This window comes from Cololabis saira, chromosome 7, assembly GCF_033807715.1.
Source record: "Cololabis saira isolate AMF1-May2022 chromosome 7, fColSai1.1, whole genome shotgun sequence".
Taxonomy (NCBI): Eukaryota; Metazoa; Chordata; class Actinopteri; order Beloniformes; family Belonidae; genus Cololabis; species Cololabis saira.
The window spans coordinates 25267956-25284150 of NC_084593.1; the positions used below are offsets into that span (position 1 = coordinate 25267956).

Consider the following 16195-nt stretch of genomic DNA (forward strand, 5'->3'; position numbering starts at 1 on the left):
TAACTTTAAAATTAAGTTGGCCCCTGAGGTTATAACCTCCCTCCCTTTCAAACAATATCCCCTGTTTATGTCCTGGTAATGAATTATTCTTGGCTATAAACATTAGTTGTGCTGTATTGTAATTGACTAGATCTAGAAATTTTAGTAATTTAGATTGTAAAAATAATTTATTTTATTTATTTTTCAAATCATTCAAGTGATCAATTTTAGTTTTGTGACCCACGGCTAACACAACAACTAAATAATAAAATAATAATAATAATAATAATAATGTCATGAGCCCATCGACCAATAGGAGAGGCCGTTCAGGATGACTCAGATCACATGACCTCTTCTTCTCCACACTGCATGCAGTTTGGTATTAAAATGTTTTCTGTACCACCAACCATTGTGTTGTTGCTTTTTTGACATGATAGAACCCACGTTGCTCTGTTTAAACATATACAAAACTTACTTTTGAGAACTGGGACTGACGGCACACACAGCGAAGGTTACAGGGAGAATTTCCCCCATTTTTGTTGAGGTGTGAGAGTAAAAGGTTGAGCAGCTGCTGTAGCCGGAGCGACGAGGCCCCAGCCGGACAGCAACACGGGGGAAGCATGGCCAACATCGCGGTGCAGAGGATAAAACGGGAATTCAAGGAGGTCCTTAAAAGCGAAGAGGTTGGTTTTGTCTCGTTTTCGGGTCCGGGTTGCGCTTCTTTGTTCCGGAGCAGCGCTTTTTCCTGCAGAGCTGCGGCTACCTGGAGCCTAGATTATGGTTCCGCGTTAAATCGACGCAGAGCCTACGGCGTAGGTTACGCGGCGACGCACACCGCTACGCCGTAGGTGTAACGCGGAACCATAAATTAGCCTTGAGTATGGCACGGCGCTGCTCGCAACATGTCAGTCTGCAGAGATTAAAATCAGGGCATAAATTGTTGCTAGAGAGCAATTTAGTGTTATTTCAGGAGCATCATGTGCCTTGCATGGTGTCTAAACTAGTTAGTGTAACCATGGCAAAGATAGTTTGGTGTTATCCTCGCATATGTAATGAAACTTATGCTGCGTTCCATTTACCTCGGAAGTCGGAACTCGGAACTGGGAATGACGTCACAGCCGAGTTATCAGCGTTCCAGTTACAAAGTAGGTAAACAAGTTTGTAGTTCGCATATACCACATGAAAAATGTAAATTACACTATAGCAGCATATATATGCCGAACAATACTTGTATACGACTAATTTAGTGTGACCAAAACTAGAATGAAGTGCTACGAATTATTACAGAGCTCTCTTCTACTGTTTACAACCGGGGCAGCCATCTTGGAATGTGAACTCGGGGGTGGTGAAGCCTCTCCCACTTTCCCAGTGGGAAATCCCACTTCGAGGGGCGTTCCAGTTGAATAATCCGACTGGGAACTGGAAAATCCCCACTTCCGAGGACAAATGGAACGCGGCATTATCCCATGTGCCCAAAACATAACGCATACATTCATATAAGCCTTTATTACAAGGGCTTATCGGATAGATCTGTGACTGTGCAACAAGTTGAGGTCAACTTTTCCTCATGTGTGAGGTGTCAGCTTTTGCTGCATTGGCAGATTTGTTTGACAGCATGCTAAGCTGGACACTCAGCTTTGTGTTGGCTTGTGTTATTATAATAATGCTGCTTCACTTCTCACCCTCTCATCAGACGAGCAAAAACCAGATAAAGGTAGATCTGGTGGATGAGAACTTCACAGAACTTAAAGGGGAGATAGCAGGCCCCCCTGACACGCCATATGAAGGTGAGGGGCTCTTAAAGACACACTGCCTGCTGATCTGACTGCATGGTTGCCCAATTCTGTAATGTGATATTTGGTGCCACAGTTCACCCATCACTTATTTCAACTACCTAGTAGGGATGGGCGGTATTTTCGATATTTTCTGGCATTTATCCCGATAACGATAAAAATGACTATTAAAAAAAAAATACCAATTCAAATCCACCTTTGTAACTATAAATCTATCACCACATTCAGTCTTTGGAGCCCCCAAAACACTGCTCTAAAAGAATACTAAATGCTACTAAACTGCACCAATTAAATTGAATTGATAAAAAACAATTAAATGAGTTACACCTGTACTGCAAAACTGTAATGATTCAGATCCGCCATGTTTCTTACACAAACACGTACAGTATCAATGGGAATTTTTCTTTCTTTCTTTCTTTCTTTCTTTCTTTCTTTCTTTCTTTCTTTCTTTCTTTCTTTCTTTCTTTCTTTCTTTCTTTCTTTCTTTCTTTCTTTCTTTCTTTCTTTCTTTCTTTCTTTCTTTCTTTCTTTCTTTCTTTCTTTCTTTCTTTCTTTCTTTCTTTCTTTCTTTCTTTCTTTCTTTCTTTCTTTCTTTCTTTCTTTCTTTCTTTCTTTCTTTCAGGCTCATATCCTTCCTTCCTTCATGTACGTTGTGCGTCGATTTAATGCTGTCTTCGCTTTACACAAAAACGTCATCAACGGGAATTTATCATTTTTACCGCGAGATGACAAATTCTTATCATGGGGAAATTTTTTGACGGTATATCGTGAACTGTAAAATATCGCCCAATCCTACTACCTAGTATTTTTAATCATGGTTGGTTAACCTCATAGCACCTTTTAGGGAACATGTTTTAAATTTGATCTGCTGTGAATCTTGAATTGTGTTAACGCTTTTTTTGTTGTTGTTGTTGTTGTAGGGGGTAGATATCAACTTGAAATTAAAATTCCAGAGACGTATCCATTTAATCCACCCAAGGTAAGGATTGTTTACTGCCGTTAATGCTGATAATTGATAGAGATGCACCGATCAGGATTTTGCGGGCCGATCACCAATAACCGATCTCCAAAATCAGTATCTGCCGATCCCGATATTGCCAATCACCGATCACAATACATTCGTCAATAGTTTTGTCTCATGTACAAAACACTGACATTTTATTATTAGGTATAAAAATTAGGAGATGAGAAAGTATCATGAGTTGTCTCATTGCAGGCGTTGAGGCAATATAGAATAGAATAGAATACTTTATTGTCTGTCCCAATGGTGACAGGGCTCACAACCACATTCACAAATTCCCATGAAGACACATTACAATAGAAAACGATTAAATATGTTAAAAATACATAAAAAAAACAGTAAATAAGTTAGAACAGACATGACTAGTGCCTGTTAAAAGTGCAACGATCTATTTAATATTGTTCAGAATGATTGTGGCAGATGGAATGAATGATTTTTTTGTAAATGTTTTTCCGGGCCAGTGGAATTTTATACCTTCTGCCTGACGGCAGTAGTTGAAATGAGTGGTGAAGGAGATGAGAGGATGAGAGGGGTCTTCTGTGATCAGAGTGGCCTCCCTGATCACAGAGCGGTTGTAGAGATCAGACAGGGGGGTGTGCTGTGATCTGCATATTTTGCTGGCCTGGTTTATTATTCGTGAGAGTCTGCAATATATGCAATATTTCACCCTCTAGAGACGACTTAGACTCAGTTTACAAAGAGTAGGTGTAGCTTACTAGCTTAGGGTTAGGGTTAGCTTTCCTGTGGCGGTTTGTTGTTGTAAACTTCATCTGATCGGCCCGCTTTGAACTGTTATTTTCCGATCTCCGATCAAAACCGATAGGGGCATTATCGAGCCGATACCGATCGGTTGCCAATCGATCGGTGCATCTCTAATAATTGATGTAGTTCATCCTTAAAAGAACAAACAAACAAAAAAAATCACTAACTGTTAAAATTCACTTTGTTTTAAATCCCACTTTTGTATATCTCAGGTGCGGTTTATCACAAATATTTGGCATCCCAACATCAGCTCAGTCACAGGTGCAATATGTTTGGACATTCTTAAAGACCAGTGGTGAGTGAATGTGTGCCAAATGTCTTTACATTCTGCATCCTTCTTAACACTTGTCTAATTTTTCTTATCAAAGCAATATAAAAAAACACTTCTTATCCCCACATCATCAGCACCATTAGAGATTTTAAACAGTTGTTGTCTCAAAAGTCATGTTTAATTCAATCTGAACAGCTTGATTGTTCGTATCTTGAAACTTGAATTTGAATGAAATTGATGCAGTGAAACTTTAGCAAAGAAGGATCAGTGAATATGATGAAGTGGAAGGTATTTGTTTGCAAGAAGCTCATAACAATGCAGAAATCAGAACTGAATTTAACTATCTAAGGTTTAGTTGAAACTTTGAAAGATTGTCAACCAGACTGTAGGTTAAAAAAGGAAAGAAAAATAATTATATCCATTAACATTTAGCTTGCCTAGCCACACCCATTCACTTTGCTAAAAGATTTTCTTTTGTGAAATGTGTTTAGCACTCCATGCCAGTCACAGTCATTCCCACCAATGCACAGAGGATCGTGACAAAAACGGGGCGTCTCTTTGAATCTTTGATTATTCCTAGAGACGCATCCAAGAGCCACTGTTCAAACAACCAGGCTGTTTGCTGAAATTTTAGTAACAATAGATCAACAAGATTTGACTTCAAACCAACAACAGTTATCCACCAGCGTTCATAGACCACTTCACCCCATTTTGGATGTTTTGTTGATACTGTTTTGGTTGTTGCCTCCATCAAATGCTCTGTTTCTCTAGTTGGTTGTGTGCATGGCCAATGAAGTCCTTCATCAAATATAATTTCGCTTGAATAAATTACCCTTGCCATCTAAAATCCTCACTATCACAAAAAAACGACCACAGTAACTAAGAACTCTGATCTCAGCAGTCTCGTGTAAAAAGTGTATGTTGCTTTACGGGATTATCACACATCAATAGCGATTAAACTAGAGACATCTGTGGACATAATGGCAGCGGCGACAACGAGAGCAAGTGACTGTAAGAGACCAAAGGCATAATATTCTACAGTTTGATAAAAGCAACATAACCTCCACATCTATGACAAAAGTTCCTTTTTGTTGCTTAAAACAGTTTTATACAAAAGAATAAAAATTTTCCCTTACGCTGTGCATTGATGGTGGACAGCGCTACCGTTGGTTCAATATCCCCCATACATGTTTGGTTGCATTCACTTCTATTGATTGCAAATTCCATAATTCAATTCAATTCAATTTTATTTATATAGCGTCTAATACAACAAAAGTTGTCTCCTGACGCTTTCCAGAGACCCAAAACATGACCCCCGAGCAATTATTACATAAACAATGGCAGGTAAAAACTCCCCTAGTGGGAGAAAATCATAATGATGATTTAAATCACTAGTTTTCCCTTTTGGATATGGAACTGCCATCTTATAAGAGATGATGTTTTATTCTCTTATCATGATAGAAATGAAATGTCATTGGATAAAAATGTATTGCCTTGTAGAGATAATTTCCTCTGAGGAGACAGTTGGACCCAATCCACGCCAATAAAACACACAGGAGAGCTGCCAGGACTGCTCCATGTAGAGGTTGAGCCTTCAGACCTGCACCATTGGTGAAGGCCACATGTACATATGCAGTTGTTCACGTGTTTAGAATATGATAAGGGGATGACTCATCTGCCCATATCCTTTTTTTTTTCTATTTCTTTTTTTTCTCCCCCCCCACGTCTGTGCAGATCACTGATTGTGGCTTTTGGACCACTGAACCCTCAAATGTAATTTCACGTTTGTAATCAGAGGTTATGCACTACAGTGTTTTCTGTAAAAAAAAAAAACATCTTTAAGTAGTTTTTAATTACCTTTTGTTGCAGACAGTCTAATTGTCAACATTCCCACTCACTTGCAAAGTCATTCAGTTTTGGTCTTAGCTTTTTACATGAATAGTTCATCAAAGCTTCCAAGACTTTTACTGATGGACAGAGTATAACTCTAGTTGTCACTATTCTTGTTTAGATCCTAGCCAGTTAAGGGATTTATATGACTAGGTCTCCTACCATGAAACATCTCTCAAAGTTGGTTAAAGGGGAATCAAATGAGTCGGCTTAGGGTTGTAATGCAGACTATGATTAGATGTTAATTGCTCAATTGTACCATTTACTGTCTGTTGGCATCTGCATTTGTGTTTTTGTTCTCATTTAATCTTTTACCCATGACAATATGTTGTTTTAGGGCAGCCGCGATGACACTGAGGACAGTGCTTTTGTCATTACAAGCTTTACTGGCAGCTGCAGAACCAGATGATCCGCAGGATGCAGTGGTAGCCAATCAGGTGGGTTTGCATGTGTATTTACCTTCTCATGTTTGAGCCCTAAATTAATTGACTTGCTTGAACATGAGGCGTTACCGATTCTTTTTAAGCCTTTTGTAAATATCTGTACTCTGACCCTAATTCCATCATATCACTGGACAAAAAAAAGACATGAAGTCATATAAACCTGTTGTTAGGTTAATCATGAACACGATCATCAGTGGTGTTCTGTATATTTAACAAATGTTGGCGTATTTCTGTATAAAACTGATGGGTATGGATACATCTGGAAAATATCCCTGGAGAAGTCAGAACAGGTTCGATCTTTTTCATAAAATGCAACTTTCTGTGCTTAGTGAAGTGTCCCAAATGCTCTTCTTACAATAACAGCAAGGAAAATTATTTTTTAACCTGTATGCTTACAACAGTGAATACACTGAATCTATTTCTTATGCGAAGGGCAACACTTATTGTTGAAGGTTCAGCAATATTGAGTGGTTTACCAGTGTTGTGAAACTGATCTGAAATGTGTAGGAGGCTTTTACCATTTGCCTGCTTTGTTAATTTAAATAGATGGTCCTTCTCAACTGGGCACATTATTACACCTACTTATCCCAGTGAGTAATAGCCGTCTGTTGACCAACCTTCACTTGAACGAAATCCATAATTGAATAAAATGAGGTTATGTAAGATTTGTTTTTACTTATGTGTATGTATTTTAGAGAGCTTTGTGGTTGTTTTTTTCCCCCCTAAATGTTATCCTTTTAAACCAAAGCTGCATCCAGTAGCTACTTGTTATCTCTAGTGGGCAATTTCACAATCTATTTGTGGCCACGAGACAGAGTTGCATTATATCCCACAGGCTGAGGTGGACCATAACTTTGAACTCAACAACATTTTGTACTTCTCTCAATTGACTTCCCATTGGCCCTTTTGACAGAAGGATGTGTGATTTGAACTCAAAGCAAAATCAGCAGCCTGCAGCTCTCTCAGTTCCTTTGACTCTGAATATATCAACATCAAATACAATTATGATAAATAATTGTTGTATAATTGTTAAAACTGTGATAATTGTTAGATGCTTTTACTTATGTAACAAATATGTATAACTGCTACAATCTTTGAAGTTTTATTTAAATTTTACATAATTTAAAATAACTTACAGAAAATGTGCCTGGATATAAATACATGGTCTTGCAGGTGTTGGCAGTGGCGTGCTGGGCCTCTTCCACACAAGCGTCACTCTGCTTTTCATGTTTGTTCACCACACAGTACAAGCAGAATCCAGAGATGTTTAAACAGACAGCACGACTCTGGTCTCACGTCTACGCAGGCGCTCCCGTCTCCAGTCCTGAGTACACGCGCAAAATAGACAAACTCTGTGCCATGGGCTTTGAAAAAGTAAGTATGGGTAAGGCTAAATTTTACCCCTAACTGTGCAGTGCACTGCTGAAATGCGCCGCAGATTGACACTGTTCCACTTTTCTTTTTTTTTTTTTATGTTCACAGAATGCAGTAATAGTGGCTTTGTCGTCAAAATCCTGGGATGTTGAGACGGCGACAGAGCTCCTGCTCAGTAACTGAATTTTGACACTTTTCTTCATCTTCCTCTCGATCCCCATCTCTCTCTCTCGCTACACATACACACCCTCTCTCATGTAAACTCCCACTGTCTGAAGGCAGGAGTTTGGCTATTTCTCCATCACACCGTCTGTTTCATATTGGACACACTACCCCCCTCTATTCCAAATCCCACTTATCCCTTCTGTGTGGTATCTCTGCCCTGCGCTCGTCATCTCTCCTGTACCACACTCCAATCCACCGCTCTGTGTGAGCTTGTACCTACAGTTTTTCTTTAAGTTCATTCAACATTCCACTCAGTGCTACAATCAAAAATCCAATCACATCTCGACCTCTTTGCAGCAAATACCAGACTTTAAGACCCTGCCCGCATCTGTCAATGCATCTCCCAACTTCTTCTGGCTCTGGCCAAGAAGCGGCTGTCAGCAAATGATCCTTGCCTATGCAGTGCATTCATTTTCATTTATGATGACCTTTTTTAGGAGAGAATCAAGCTGTCCAAGGGGCTTTTTTGTCACCTGGTTTTAATTAATCTCTGTTTTTGTAAACGAAGATTAAGCCAAGACCTGAACTTTTAAATTGGCATCTTTTTATTTAAAATTCCTGGCTCTGTATCAATTCATTCATCTAAGTGTTTGGGTCCTCTTTGACAGAATAAGGTGCTTGAAAGTGAATGAAGTACAGTTTCTGACATGACAAAAGCTAGGCTCTAGTCTGCTTTACTTAGGAATAATGAGCATCAAAGGAAAATATATTTTTTCCTCATTATGCATGAACTGAGTCTGTAATACGTTGCACTTCGTGCCCTGTAGGTGAGCTTACTAAGTGTTTTAAGCACCAGTTCATGAAGTGTCTTCAAGGTGTGCTCACAGTAGCCAAACTCATCATCTTATCCCCCCCACCCCAGCAGTCGACAACTGGCAGCTCCTGCAGGAGACCCCCACCTCCACACTCGTTTCCATCCCTGTTCTTTATGTCTTTCTTCACCTCTCCTCCAGATTTTTTTTTTTTTTAACTTTTATTTGGTTCTGGCCTCCGACAGGAATACATTTGGATTCTTGTTTTTAAACAGAGAGAAAACAGAAAACGTGTCCAGCAGCAACACAAACTGTGACAATTCTGAATAGAAATGGTTCATAACAAATTTGAGGAATAGTGCATCACCATCCATACACCAAGAAAGAATATGTCAGTGATTCATCTGTAAATAAAAATATTAAAGTCTGTGTAAATTAATCTGTCTTTTCCTTTTTGTTTTGCTTTTTAGATGTTGAACATTTTTTCATTTTCAACACCAAGAGCCTATGTGGGGGAAAAATGCAACATTCAGTATATTCCAGTAATTTTCTTAGACAAACACAAATTAACACAAGTTACAATGTTTATAAATTGGAAACTCATTAATGCTTTTTCATTTTTTTTTTTTTTTTATCTTGGAGCCTATATTTGTTTATAAGCTTGTTTGGCTTTGCATTCATTTGAATAAAAATCAGAGCAATGTGCTAAATTAAGCTACATCAACAGAAATTTCATCTATTGGGAATCATTCCAGTGGAAATGGAACAAGCTAATTTAGATGAAAAATGCACAACGGTTATGCATATCACAGCTTTTCTTTACTTTATAGTTGTATTCATCATTGCACTTCTGTTGCATTAAGTTGCTGTTGCAACAAGCACATTTTATGTGCATTTAGCTCCTCAGAAATGGTGTTGCATGCACTGAAAATAGTCTTGCACTGAAACAAGCTGGGACTGGGCACCCCGACAGATGGTGGGCTGAGTAGCATATTGTGCCATTTTGAACCTGTCCAATAAACCTTGGCAGGAAAATAAACTCTCTTGTACCAAACACACCCACAATTGATTTAATCACATGCTAATAAGCATCACCTACAGTATGTAGTATCAATCCATCAAGAGAGCTCAGTGACTATGGATTGATGCACTGAATTCAATCGTACAACAATGTACATCACCTAATGCATGCTAAAAACCATCCTCCGGCTTCTGAAGTACTTATCCCATGTGACAGGAGCTCCTTTTTGTATCTTGTCACTGGATGGGTATTTCTCATATAATGAAGTCAATAAAGAGCTGAGATAATTGAACTGGTCCTCCAGTTTGGATGCAGGATTCTCCGTTTAAAGCTGAGAACTGTGAGCACAGTAAACTCGCTGTTATTACAGAGTTAATGATGGTAATCATGTTTAAAAAAAATGACCATACATTAATCTAACAGCTTTACCATCTCTGAGTCATGGATGAAGCATTGTTGAATGTATTAAAGCTCCAGGGTCCAGACTATTATATTGCTGTCTGTATTAAATGAGAGAGCTGTGTAATTATGACAGGGATTTATGGTCTAATAAGTTAAGAACAATACATTTTGTTTATAAGGGCCTTCCATCAAGCCCAAGGACCCTTTACAACAGGTTTATAGCTGAACACATATGAGCTTTTGACTATGTTATGTGTTCAATTACTACTCATTTATAGGCACAGTTGAGTGATTGATGATGAGATGATGGATTGTCAAATTCCAGCCTTAATTATCTCCTCCATCTGCTTCTGGCATGGCTGCAGCATATGTTACATGACCAGACGAGTGGCCCACCTGGATGCCCCTCTGACAGGTGAAGAGACCTGTGTGTGCTGAGGCGATGATTCTTGGGCATCCTGTTTCCCTCCGTCTGCCGCCGCCATGTGATAGCTGGAGTTTTATTCCGCCTCCCCCCCGCCGAGCAGCGACCACGGCCTGCAGATGCCCCGCTCTCTGCAGCCGAGACCTGGATCTGAGCGCTCATCATGTAGGCGTTTCAGGGAAGGAAAGCCTGGACTGTTAGATGCTTGAGCTACAATTTGATTTGTTCTTGGAGACTTACAGGAATTTCTAAGATGATCAGAGTAATTTTATTGGCAGTGCTACTCCCTGAAGGTGAGTTTTAAAGTAGTTGGAAAGAAAAGAAAAATTAATTTTATTTCTTTCTGATGCCATACCTTCTTTGCTAATTAGATAAAAACAATAGTAAAAGCGGGCGTCTATTATTACGAATATACAGTAGGCTTCCTTGGCTTTGAGTCAAACAGCAGTTCCATAGGCAATGAATTTTACATGTTGCTTTTAAACAATTTAGTTAAATGGTCTACTGTGACCAATGTAATGTAATTGCGTCTCTTTGTCTTATGGTGTTTTTATTTTTGTTAAAGGAAACACTTTTTTTCCATGCAATGTGGGAATATTTCTTTTAATATTAACATTATCCACAAACCAAAACTTAAAACTGCAGTCAACATGCCATACTCTTATTTTCCACGGTCAGTGGTTCACTGTGCGCCGGGTCACTTTGCACAGAAGCTCCTGAACGATCTGATGGAGAATTACTCCAGTGCCCTGCGGCCTGTGGAGGACACAGACAGAGCCCTGAACGTCACCTTACAGATCACCCTCTCTCAGATCAAAGACATGGTGGGTACAGGCCAGCCTGGTATGTATAAGTTATACACCGATGCAAAGGAATGACGACTAAAATATCAGTTTAGCACTTTCTGTAGCCAAAGGACCTGACTGAGAAACCAGGATTTTATTTTATATTTATCTTTTTGGACACACTGATTATGCAGTTAAATATTCTGTTTAACAAACAAACAAATAAAAACCCCACAACATTTTGTGTAAATCTCAAGCAGTAAGTGAATACAGTTTTGACAGTTTGGGGTAATTACCATGATCTCTTTTACAGCAGCATAAAACAATAGTTACAATAAACTTAATTGACTAACCATTTAGTCATGCTGCATTAAAGCTATCTAATTATCATTACTTTTTAAATGAATTTGGCAAACTTTGGGCAAATACTGCAGCATACAGAGCCTGAGGTAAGAACATGAAAATGTGCAGTTAAGCTGGGAGTTGGTGCAAATTTCCATCTGGTTTTCATGACTGCAATGATGCAACTATCTCAGAGCTCGAGAGCCCTGCCGGTCGAGTTCCTGTTCAGGTTCAGTGCTGTTTTGCACTTAAAGTAGTTAACACTTTCATTGTACAAATTTGCCTAGCATTTTTGAGACAAAAAAGCTCTTTATCTGAACGAATCCTGTCTATGGTATACCAAGAAGTGTGGTGCTGTGTTTTATGTTTGAATCGAGTATTAGAGCCAGACAATCTACAGTTGTGTGTGCATGTGTGTAAGTGTCTAAGTGTGTGGGTGTCCTGTTACCCAAAGTGGTTATGGGCCCTCTTTCACCTGATATTGACGGATGGATCTGGGTTTCAGCTGTTGTTTTAATCTGAGGTGTATTTTTCCAAGCAGTGCTGACAAATGTAGAAGGAGAACAAGAAGCCTTTCTTTCAAAACTACTTTTATTAGGTGTTTGAAGTGAAAGTGTTATTTTCCCTAAACCTGGACTGATTGGTTCTAATTTGTAAATGAGGTCAAGAATTCCCATTAGGAGTCAGAGTTTTCCAAATAAGAGATTTGCTTCTCATTTAACCTGAGATATTAAAATACAGCCAATCAGTACCATCACAGAGGGTGGCTATTGAGAAATTACAGCACTTCTGGCATCTGAGATCTCACTGACAACAATTGGCAACATTGGAAGTCAAGAAAAATATAGTGTAATAAGAACAAAAAAGACTGCAGAAGAGTTGCAAGAAAGATAAGTCAATACAGAAGTTGTGATATAATGATGGAAGATGAAACTGTGAAAAGGAGTCATCAGCAGGAAACCTTACGATGCCATTCTTTTTTTTTGTCTGCATACATATTAATGGTTAATACCATGTTGGTAAGAACCTAAGGCATATACGATGCCATTCTTTACCAATGTCAACGTCTTCAGTTGGTTTATAATGGAGTCAGTCTTGGAAAGGGAGTGCTGTGGACCACTGAAACTAGAGTCATACTCAAAAGAATCATAAATGACACTTTACCAGCTGATAAACATAGTATGGATGTAGCCTGGATGTAACATCTATATGTGTGTCTGGACGAGTGCCTTTGCAAATGCTTGCTCTCATTAGTATGATTGTGATGGTGTGTGCTTGTGAAGGATGAGAGAAACCAGGTGCTGATTGCCTACCTGTGGATAAGGCAGACATGGCATGACCCCTATCTAAAGTGGAATAAAGAAGACTATGATGGGCTGGAGGTCATCCACATCCCCAGCAGCCTGGTCTGGAGGCCTGATCTGGTCCTCTACAACAAGTACACCCAACACTAATTATTCTTCCTATCTTAGCATACGCTCTTTCTTGTACCCGTATATTTCCTTTAAATTGATAATGTTCGTAAATGTCATCTAAATATGTGAAATCAATAAAGAACCACATGAAATAGAGTGACACATCTATTATAAACAGAGGTGTCAAGTAACGAAGTACAAATAGTTCGTTACCTTACTTAAGTAGAAATGTTGGTTATCTATACTTCACTGGAGTAATTATTTTTCAGACGACTTTTTACTTTTACTCCTTACATTTTCACGCAATTATCTGTACTTTTTACTCCTTACATTTTAAGAACAGCCTTGTTTCATTTCGGCCTTTAAAAAAAAACTATCCAATTAAATTGCTCCATCCGGATAGAGTGAATTTGGTTGTGGTTGTTTCAGATGTTCTTGTCCAGTTTTGTTCTTACATCCGTTGCCCTCAGATTCCTGCAACTAAACTTGGATGTACATTCCAATAAAGGTTAGGATAAATGATAACATGCCTCTGAAGTTTGACTTTTTGCACCATTACAATACTTATAGGCAACTAGTCATCATATCTCCTGCTCTCTGAAACACATGTTAATGCTCAATAGTACACATATATGGTATATGGTATTTTCTTTTGGCTTTTGTCCTTAATGGCTTTTTTCCCCCTTACATTACTTTTACTTTTATACTTTAAGTAGTTTTGAAACCAGTACTTTTATACTTTTACTTGACTAAAAAACTTGAGTTGATACTTCAACTTCTACAGGAGTATTTTTAAACTCTACTATCTATACTTCTACCTGAGTAATGAATGTGAATACTTTTGACACCTCTGATTATAAATACAGAACTCATGTTAGAATTGGCTCATGTTTGCATCTCCAAAGTTGGTTCAGTTAAAAACCTGTAGACCCTAAGTTCAAAAGTGTAATATCAAAAGTTTCTGAGATTCAAAACCATTTAATCAGTCTCTCATGTGAGCTGTCCATTTGAGTCACCCTGATCTCCTTTGCTAGAGCTGATGACGATTTCTCAGGACCGATGGACACCAACGTGAGACTGCGTTACAATGGAGAGATAACCTGGGATGCCCCTGCTATCACCAAGAGCTCCTGTGTTGTGGATGTCTCGTACTTCCCTTTTGACAGCCAGGAATGTAACCTCACATTTGGGTCCTGGACCTACAATGGCAACCAGGTAAGGCACTTCACATCTGGGACATTTTATGGAGGAAGTTTGTCTCGGGGTAAAAATCTGCATTTATTAATCTTTTATGAGTTAAGTGTACCCCACATTCCTCCTCAACCTCCTTTCTTCCTCCTCGTCGATTATCCAAATTCCAGGTGGACATCATTATGGGAATGGATAGTGGGGACCTGTCCGACTTTGTGGAAAATGTGGAATGGGAGTGTCACGGGATGCCGGCCACAAAGAACGTCATCATGTACGGTTGTTGCTCTGATCCGTATCCAGACATCACCTACACAGTGCTCCTGCAGCGCCGCTCGTCCTTTTACATCTTCAACCTCCTCCTGCCCTGCTTCCTCATCTCCTTCCTGGCTCCTTTGGGATTTTACCTGCCGGCCGACTCCGGGGAGAAGGTTTCTCTCGGGGTGACGGTTCTTTTGGCTCTAACTGTGTTCCAGCTAATGGTGGCCGAGAGCATGCCACCATCAGAGAGTGTGCCTCTAATAGGTAAGAGGGGTTTCGTTAAAGGTCTTAGGCGGTAAAACTAGAACATGCTTTTAATAGTCATTTATAAAGCCATCACTCTGTGTGAAGGTATTCATAAAGTAAACAACTCTTTAGAAATGATCAAAAAAGAGCAGAAAAATTCTTGATTTGTTTTAATAATTTTTCTTGTTCTAACATCAAACCTACTTGCCATCTGCCCATCTTGCAATTTTTCATACAGGGAAGTACTATATTGCCACTATGACCATGGTCACAGCATCCACAGCTCTCACCATCTTCATCATGAACATCCATTTCTGTGGCGCTGAAGCCAAACCAGTTCCACACTGGGCAAAAGTGCTCATCATTGACTACATGTCCAAGATTTTCTTTGTTTATGAGGTGGGCGAGAACTGTGCTTCTGCTTTATCTTCGTCGTCTCATTGCCTCCACGAGGATATCCGTCACCAGCAGGTCAACTCTCACATACATGCAAATGGTAAGGAAAACAGGCAGGGTCACAAAAAGCCCAGATCTCAGCCTCCCAAGCTGCGACAGCAGCCCAGAGGAGAAGTCCAGCACCACATCATGAGAGAGGACAACAGCAACTTCTCCAATTTTTCACCTGGAAAGTATGAAGGCTCTAATAGTACAAATCCTGTAAGTGACTACTGTACAGATCCCAGAGTCCCGTGTTGTCCCGAGGACCAGAAGCTTGCCTGTTGTCCCGAAGACACGAAACCTCCACCTCAAGGTCTCAATGTACCCTTTGGGTCATGCGTGTTCTGCAGGCACATTGGTGGCCTTCCTAATGTGGACAACAAGCTAGTGCGCAATGTGGAGTATATTGCTAACTGTTTTCGAGAGCAGAGGGCCACATGTGCCAAGGTGGCAGAGTGGAAGAAGATAGCTAAGGTGATGGATAGATTCTTCATGTGGATCTTCTTTGTCATGGTTTTCCTCATGAGCATCCTTGTTATTTGCAAAGCAAAGTGAGCAAACAGTCATGCTGCAGGTTCTTTTTATAATGGATTTCTTTTCTTTGGTCATATTTTCAACTATTGAAAACATATATTTTTTATAAATGTAGTATAATCAAAACATATATGTGCTTTGGGGATTTTCTTTATTTCTCATGGCATTACACCCTCCAGTGTTCATCTGAATCTATGCAAAATGGGCAAAATTAAGAAAATATAGAAATACACAAAATTTATTTTTATACATTCAATACATTTTATGTAATCACTTCAGTTTATTTATTCATATCGTTACCTGCTTCAAACCCATTCAGGGTCATGTTGGGCACTCACACTTAACGTAGAATTAACATGTGTTTTTTTATGCATGGGACACAAAAGAGTCCAAGATGGGATTTGAACAAGTCCATCTAGTTATAAAAACATGGCGCTGCCACACTTCATTTCATTTTATTTATATATATAACTGTATAATAATCAATTTGAATATTAATCAAATTAACTGCAGGCTAGTTCAATCCGATTTGATCTGAGAAGAAATATAATGCAATAATAAACCATCTCAGGTTAATCATATTTATAAAATGCTTTGTAAAGATATTCTTGTCAAGGAAACAAATGTTT

General features: G+C 39.1%; 2 protein-coding genes across 2 annotated transcripts; both read left to right on the forward strand.

Annotated features, from left to right (window-relative positions):
* The first annotated feature begins 355 nt into the window (after positions 1-355).
* Positions 356-8949, forward strand: ube2ka (ubiquitin-conjugating enzyme E2Ka (UBC1 homolog, yeast)). Its single transcript, XM_061725225.1, has 7 exons — positions 356-662; positions 1673-1766; positions 2693-2751; positions 3768-3850; positions 6054-6153; positions 7405-7533; positions 7642-8949. Exons 1-7 carry the CDS (start codon positions 600-602, stop codon positions 7714-7716), a joined length of 603 nt encoding a protein of 200 aa, XP_061581209.1. The 5' UTR covers positions 356-599; the 3' UTR covers positions 7717-8949.
* A 1658-nt stretch (positions 8950-10607) lies between these two features.
* Positions 10608-15629, forward strand: LOC133446970 (neuronal acetylcholine receptor subunit alpha-9-II). Its single transcript, XM_061725224.1, has 6 exons — positions 10608-10650; positions 11036-11181; positions 12768-12922; positions 13934-14114; positions 14261-14612; positions 14833-15629. The coding sequence occupies exons 1-6, from the start codon at positions 10611-10613 to the stop codon at positions 15585-15587; spliced, it is 1629 nt and encodes a 542-aa protein (XP_061581208.1). The 5' UTR covers positions 10608-10610; the 3' UTR covers positions 15588-15629.
* Positions 15630-16195: the final 566 nt, after the last annotated feature.